Source organism: Chiloscyllium plagiosum, unplaced genomic scaffold (genome assembly GCF_037043375.1).
Source record: "Chiloscyllium plagiosum isolate Xiang-an unplaced genomic scaffold, Cpla_swu_hap1 HiC_scaffold_37, whole genome shotgun sequence".
NCBI classification, from domain to species: domain Eukaryota; kingdom Metazoa; phylum Chordata; class Chondrichthyes; order Orectolobiformes; family Hemiscylliidae; genus Chiloscyllium; species Chiloscyllium plagiosum.
Window position 1 is genome coordinate 3,945,454 of NW_028270175.1, and position 8,219 is coordinate 3,953,672.

Consider the following 8,219-nt stretch of genomic DNA (forward strand, 5'->3'; position numbering starts at 1 on the left):
GAAAAAAGAGAACATTTAAACAACAACTACCTACACTGTAAGTCTTTGTCTGATTGATTTATCTACCTCCCACTCTACAACAATACACTGATCTGATAAAACCCCCGATTAAGTTTTACACAAAAAAAACAACTTTCAAAACCAGTCAGCGATGTCTCCCCTTATTAACTTCCTCTGTAGATTTTTTTGGATCTTTTCTTCAGTCTTCTGCACAGATTTCATATGAGGGGTACCTTTCGGAGAGTGATTCTGTCGGCAGTCGGTTGGTGCTCTTTGCCATTCTGGCTAACTGTTCAAAATGCCGGATTTTTATACCCCAAAACATCAAATCGTGTCTTTGGTTTGATGTTGTCAAAATATTCAAATTCAAATTTGATTGGGTTTTGGTGTCTTGGGACATAATTTAAACTGATTGGTCAAACTTGAATTTATTGTGTAACATAGAAACTCAGTTCCAGCTATTTGTTTCACAGCCAAATGTCACATTTTAAAATTGTTCAGCATACTCCGTGCTTGTTAAATCCTTGCCAGCTTGCACACTCTCAAAGGTACAGTACATACCTACAACTTCATAACAGAATTTTGCAATAGATATGCAGAATTGCTGGATTATCATTATCTGGTGGCTCATTTCAGTATTCGTGTAAAATTACATTTGCATCCACATTATTATGAACAGTGTATGCCTCTCCGTTGAGATTTATTCATTTGTTTTTAAGTTGTGAAATTCGACATAACAAATATTGGGCTTTTTTTTGGCTATGAGTGCATTCATACACAATTGATATTGCTTAAATATTCTGAAAGTGGATATTTAAAAACTTATCTCTCTAATGATCTCGACCTAGGATTTCTTTTTGGAAGTGTGAGAGAGAAAATGTTGCTACTGACATCCTATCTTTATGTTTTGCAGGAATACTCAACTGCTATTGATTTGTGGTCAGTGGGCTGTATCTTTGCTGAATTCCTAACTCAGAAACCTTTGTTTCCAGGAAAATCTGAAATTGATCAGATTAACAAAATCTTTAAGGTATACAAGCATATTAAAACAGGGATGTGTCTTGATTTTGTACAAATGAGGCTAACGGCTGGATTGTTTAAAAACCAAAAGAACTGCAGATATTGGGATTATCTGTAATGTCTGTATTGTTTACTTTCTTTTGCACTAATTACTTTAATTTCCTGCTGCAGTGGAACTGACTTTAAACCTGCCTTTTTTGATGGGTTCCCAAATTGTTATTAACCAGAAAAGATCCTGTCCATATCGCTTTAATAATATTAAAGATGAAGCTTCTGCCTGTCTTGGGAGCTAATTCCTTAATCCCAGAATCTGAATGGTATATAGACTGATAAAATGCTTGAAAATCTTTGGATAATCTAAGCTAGGTTGATTAATTACACTGCATTGATAGAATAATTGAAAGTGAAGGCTACAGTTTGAGCTGTGTAATGATTTTCTCCTTGCAGGAGCTGGGTACACCAAGTGAGAAGATCTGGCCTGGTTACAATGAACTTCCTGCAGTGAAGAAAATGACCTTTACTGAATATCCATTCAACAACCTGAGGAAACGGTTTGGGGCCCTTTTATCTGATCAAGGCTTTGACCTCATGAACAAGTAAGTTTTAGGGGCTCCTATGTGAATTTAGCAGTGTGTTTTAATTTACTGCAAGTTACAGAATATATAAATTAAGAGCAAAAGTTAATCCCTTGACCTGAAAGCTTGCTCCATCATTAAGATCGTATGTTCCTGCCTACTACTGATAGGCTGTCAGCTCTGCCCCGAAAAAACATCGGAAAGAGGCTCTGAGCCTTTTCCAGCCTGTTCAATAGAAGTGCTTCCTAACATCTCTTCTGGATAGTGTGGCGTTAATTCTCAGACTCTGCCCCAATTCTAGAATCCCAAACCAATAGAAAAAGTTTATATTTGTTTACCCAAACGTTTCCTGTTAATGTCTTGAAGATTTTGATCAGATCACACCATAATCTTCTGAATTCTAGAGAAAACCGGTGAATTTATGTAATCCCTCCTCATAACTGGAGTCCCAGATATCATTCTTGTAAACCTATGTTGTATTCCCTTCAAAGCCAATATGTCCTCCTTAAGGTGTGGTGTTGAAATCTGCTGAGCGGTAGGGACACAAGCACTGTACCACAAAAGACCTATTTGCTGTGTTGAAAAGTGCAAGACAAATGATGTAAACTGGAAACAAATTATACCCTAAATGTTAAATTCTTTCCATAATTCTGCTTAAATAAGTTTATTTACATGAATTTTAAAACAATGCAAGCAATTGTTGCATTTGAACATTTTACCATTTTTATTAAAACTTATTTAATGTTTACCTCATTTCAATCAACTTGAAGATGAACAATATTTTGCGTCAATTTGAATACATTTGTGTGGCTTTGAAATGAGGACATCTAGTATTCCTAAGTTTAATTTTTTGATGAGTGCACATATCTTGAAAGCTAAGAAATATATTGTTACAAGATCTTCATAATAGCAAGAACTCTTTCGTTTTGAAACAGGTTCTTGACCTATTGCCCTGCCAAAAGAATTACAGCGGAAGAAGCATTAAAACATGAGTATTTCAGGGAGACTCCGCTCCCTATAGAATCAGCCATGTTCCCAACCTGGCCTGCAAAGAGTGAGCAGCAACGAGTTAAACGTGGCACTAGTCCTCGGCCCCCTGAGGGTGGACTTGGTTATAGTCAACTGGTAAGTTGTTTATATTTCTGCGTCACTGGTAGTAGGAAAAGTGAACGGAAGTGTCAGCTAAAATATTGAGAACTAGCACACTGTCTAGTTTGGAGAGAGGATTCGAAGGAGTAGGGTAACCAATAGTGAAGCCATGAGAAGTGGTTGGAGATCTAAACTAAAACCATATAGGAAGACTGAATAACAGAGTTAAACACGAGGAGGCTATGACCTTGGTCAATCCGTTCAGATTTTTCTGCAAATTATAAACTGGGATGAGAATTGTACCTGTGGTATGTTGAACAGTTAGTCATGGATGAGTGAACAGCATCCTGGTGAAACGCAAGAAGGGATTAGTGGAGTTCTGTGGGATTTGACATTGTCTACTGACTTTCATTTCGCAAACACAGAGTTAACTTATTAGAGAAATTAAACCTGATCATAAATGCTTGGAAAGGTTTTAAAATGATGATTCAACAGTCTGTTCTTTTGTGCTGAGCTCAAAACCCTTTTGACTCCCTTTCCATTATATTCTCAATCTCTCTCTTTCAAACTTACATGTTTTGCTTCAGAGCACTCCCATGCTGTCACCAATTGGGACAAGTACGTATACTTATAGTGCTTGGTATTTTCTCCACTATTCAAGTGGACACAGTCAAAAAAAACTGTGTGAAATAGCTCTTCAGCATGAAAATGTATTTTTCATTTCAAATGTTGTCTATAGCAAAATAATTTCTGAATGTTATAAATGGTCTGGTACAGATTAAAACACCCCCACTCCAGTAACTGTTCACATTAGCAAGATTGGATGTTTCAGGAAATTGTCACAGATTAAAGTATAATATTTGTTATTCATCCTGTTCTGAAACCTGGTAACTTTATTCTGTGTAACACAGTTGGATGTAGCCACTTGTCTGCCTGAGGAATTAGGTTGATTGAAATTGGATTTGTCATCCACCCGGCCTGGCCTCAGTATTGAGTGCTTAACAGCTATAGGAAAGAATTCTTACTTAGCAGTCATGATCTCATGAGAAAATAATAAAGGAGAGAAACGAAACGGATACTTTGTAAACGCACTTACTTTGTTTTATTTGCAAACACTTTCTCTTTTTTGCAGGGCGATGATGATTTGAAAGACACAGGCTTCCATCTGACAACCACCAACCAGGGAGCCTCTGCTGCTGGACCAGGTTTCAGCCTCAAGTTCTAATCCCCTGACTTTTTATTTGAAGATCAGGGTGAAAGACAATTCAGTAGCTCAAAGATGCCTTTCACATTTGGTATCTTAAACTCTGCTCTCTAGTGAAAGTTGTGTTGTATTTCTTGTACAGCATTACAGGTCAGTGAGCTCCATCTTTTTTTTAAACTTTTAAATATCAATTTGTAAAATTTAAAATAATTTAATCAAGTCAATTGCAATGTGGAGAATAATTGTTCAACTTGACTGGTTAAAGTGGAATATTTTGTGTACATGTAGAGTTTTGGTAAACTTAAAAATAAACATGAGTAAAAGTTCATTTTACTTGAGGTTATTAGCTGAGCTCCGTATAGGTTTCAGCTCCAGAGCAGGGAGCTTATTTTATGGATTAGTAATGAAGTAACTCATTCAACATTAGTGGTATATTAATGTGATGTGAGTAGTTATTGAGACTCAGCTAAATGCTGTTCAGAAAGGTGCAAGTTAGAGATTCTGGATTTTCAAGGTCAGTTTGTACCCAGTTTGAACCAAAGAATAAGCTGAGATAATATATTTTGAATATGATACATGCAATCATTTTCTTCATTTTAATAAACTTGAAAGGGGCAGGGTGGGACATGGAAATACATTAATAAATCGGACAGGTCTCCAAGGAGGTAGCAGAATTTTTTTTTAAAAACAATTTGTATTTGTTCAGTTCTGTCAGAAGACAGGCCTTATTTGGGTGAAATGTCTCTATTTGGGTGGTTACCTATTGAAAAGTTGTTTAATCACATTTTTGTTTTAAATAGTATTGAAATGCAAAAATTGCCTGTCTTTACAAAATCTAATGAGAATATAAACTCATTAGTATTTATCTGTATATGGGACGAGGTGGACAAAACAGGAGACTGGAAAAATGGGCAAAGTGTAATAATGGGATATCAGAATTAAGAAAAATGTTAGAATTTTAGCCAGGGAATGGAGGCATTGAACTAATAACAGTGACTGAAAAATAACTCAATATCGTGTGACACTGAAAGGGGAGTATGCCAATGGAGGCAGCAGATTAAAACTTTCAGTAGCAAGATTTAGGAAATTGAAGGTGAACAAGACACTTGACAAATTATTACAAATAGTAATGAAATTTGAGACCCTAAACGTGTTTTTCAAACCTTGTTGTCAACTCTGGGTCCCACTGGATTGAAAGTGATGGACTGTTGAATTGCAGATCTTGGAGTCTGATCAAGTATGGTAAAATGGAATGGACTTGAGGATGGGGTTTAAGGCAGTGAATGATAAGATATATTCTGAAATGACAGACCTGCTGTGAGGAGGTTGCAGAGCCTAACAATGGATTTGTGGTTATTGTTGATATAATACACTGACTGATCCCCAAGGACTTGGATCATCTAAAATGAGGAATATTATCCTGGATTGATGCAGCTGAAAGATAAATACTTTCCACACTGTTTGCGTCTCAAATAGTTGATTGTGGAATTCAGTGTAAGGGTGTTTATAATTTCTGTAAATGACCCCAGTGCAGAGTATTGTTTATGGAGTTTAAAAAAGACAATGTCAAATGTGAAATAATTCAGAAATCTCAACACAAGTCAATGGGAAGGTGGAGCAAGATTGAATATCTCAAGTATGTTTCCATTTAATAATTATGCAGAAGAAGCATTGAAATATTGATGCATATGTTGCTAAAATTGTCGTGTTCAGAGGAGCAAATGACACCGTTAACAGTGATGTTATAGCCAGGAACAAAATTCTGGAGAAACTCAGCAGGTTTGGTGGTATTTAAGGAGAGAAAGTTAGTTTTCAGGTTGACATCTTCAGAGCTGCCTGTAATATTTAGAATGTATTATATGTTATATGTAATTAGGGGCAATGATGGCATATCTAGTGTGTTTTGAATTTTGGTCTTTGTATTACAGTAAAGCTGTAGATTTATCAGAAGGAATCCCAAAATGTGTCTGCAGAAGTGAATCCTGAACTTGGAGTGTTCCAATCAAAGAACTTGTCTACTCTGGGTAGACATAGAATTGAAAAATTCTTCTGTAGGTATAGGCTTCAAGGTCTGGAACTCAGTTTTAAACTAAATGGTAGCAAATGAACCGTCCTATCCCAGAAAAGGGTACAGTGAGAGCTAATTACCAAGTCACTGGCCATGATACAGTCGAGAGCCCTCTGGCTCTATTAGGTTGTACTATTTTCTAACAGATCCAGTGGTCACCCAAAATAAAATTTAGATTCCTTTGCTAGAATTTGTTTACACCACAGAGATGAACAAATAAAAAACAAAATCTGGTTTGTTAAACATCTGTAACATGCAATATCATGGTTGGATATAAACAGTTTAATCCACTGTATTACTTCTCAAGTCGGGGCTGGTTTTCAATCATTTGATATAGCATGAGGTTCCAATTTTGTTCTTCATTATTATTTGAGATTGTAAACTTTCAGAAACTGTTTATTGCCTTCAGCATTTCTTGCTGATCTTTCCTCCCTTGAACAAACAGTCAACCTACATATATTACTTAATGGTAGAAAATGGGACAATACTAGTGAATCCAAGAAACCTCTACAAATTTTCTGGACTGCATATCCAATAGTTTGATAATAAACTCTCAAGTTTTAATGGATTTATCTTTGATTCCTTGTTCGTGTGTAAAGTGCAACTCTGTTGAAAAATGTTAGACTGCTCTCTGGAAGTGACAGGGATAAATTAATTTAAAAAAACACCTTGGGCATAAACAACATCCTCCAAATTAAATTAGACTTTTAAAAACAATATATTAAAAAAGGAAGCATTTCAACCAGAATTGTACCACCCAAAGCCTGTTTACTTTTAAAAGGCGGTTCAGAAAATTTGGTTGCAAGGACTCATAATAAACTTGAATTGAAAAGCACAAGCCTGGTCCAACAATCAGAAAATATCGTGGGGTGTTAATGAGATCTTATACAAAGTTTGTGCGAAGATTTGTAGCTCGGGTGCTCGTTGTTGTGGTTCTGTTCGCCGAGCTGGAAGTTTTTGTTGCAAACGTTTCGTCCCCTGGCTAGGCGACATCATCAGTGCTTGGGAGCCTCCTGCGAAGCGCTTCTTTGATGTTTCCTCCGGTGTTTATAGTGGTCTGTCCCTGCCGCTTCCGGTTGTCAGTTTCAGCTGTCCGCTGTAGTGGTTGGTATATTGGGTCCAGGTCGATGTGTTTGTTGATGGAGTTTGTGGATGAATGGTCTAGAGGCATGGCATTCATCCACAAACTCCATCAACAAACACATCGACCTGGACCCAATATACCAACCACTACAGCGGACAGCTGAAACTGACAACCGGAAGCGGCAGGGACAGACCACTATAAACACCGGAGGAAACATCAAAGAAGCGCTTCGCAGGAGGCTCCCAAGCACTGATGATGTCGCCTAGCCAGGGGACGAAACGTTTGCAACAAAAACTTCCAGCTCGGCGAACAGAACCACAACAAGATCTTATACAGCTGCAGCAAGTTTCATAATATAGTCAAGCGCAGACATGGCAGGCTGGCTGCTGAAACGTGAGATCATCAGTAACATCCCTATTTCTATAGGACTTTGTGGTACACTGATATGTCCAAGAGATCTGAGTTCAAGACACCCCTGCTCTGGAGGTGTGTGATAACATCTCAGTACAGGCTGATTAGGGATAGTCAATGCAGTTTTGTGAAGGGTAGGTCATGTCTCACAAACCGTATTGAGTTCTTTGAGAAGGTGACCAAACAGATTGATGTTGAGTATGTGGATTTCAGTAAGGTGTTTGATAAGGTTCCCCACAGTAGGCTATTGCACAAAGTAGGGAGGTAAGGGATTGAGGGTGATTTAGTGGTTTGGATCAGAAGCTGGCTAGCTGAAAGGAGACAGAGGGTGGTGGTTGATGGGAAATATTCACCCTGGAGTTCACTTACTGGGTTGCATGGTGGCTCAGTGGTTAGCACTGCTGCCTCACAGCCCCAGGGTCTCGGGTAACTGACTGTGTAGAGTTTGCACATTCTGCCATGTCTGCATGGGTTTCCTCCCACGGTCCTAAGATGTGCAAGTCAGGTGCATTGGCCATGCTAAATTGCCCATAATGTTAAATGCATTTGTCAGAGGGAAATGGGTCTGGGTGGGTCACTTTTTGGAAGGTTGGTATGGACTTATTGGGCCGAATGGTCTTTTTGTATTACTTTTTATGCAGAGGACACCCTGGGCTAGTTTTCCATCTTGTCAGGTAGATGTCAGTGTTGAAGCTCATGACCCATTGAGCTAATTGAATATTTGATTCCTGAGCTGTGGTGTGTTCATCATTCTCAGCTGGAGGAAGG

At 37.9% G+C, this 8,219-nt stretch overlaps 1 protein-coding gene across 12 annotated transcripts in view; it reads left to right on the top strand.

The window, feature by feature from the left end:
* Positions 1-4,216, top strand: part of cdk11b (cyclin dependent kinase 11B) — a 63,850-nt gene extending 59,634 nt beyond the window's left edge. For all 12 annotated transcript variants that reach the window (XM_043676274.2, XM_087980228.1, XM_043676278.2 and 9 more), the window contains 4 exons: positions 914-1,030; positions 1,468-1,616; positions 2,531-2,720; positions 3,817-4,216. In XM_043676274.2, the coding sequence (XP_043532209.2) occupies positions 914-1,030; positions 1,468-1,616; positions 2,531-2,720; positions 3,817-3,909 (549 nt within the window). In that variant the 3' untranslated portion in view covers positions 3,910-4,216. The remainder of the gene's footprint in view (positions 1-913; positions 1,031-1,467; positions 1,617-2,530; positions 2,721-3,816) is intronic.
* The last annotated feature ends 4,003 nt before the right edge of the window (positions 4,217-8,219 follow it).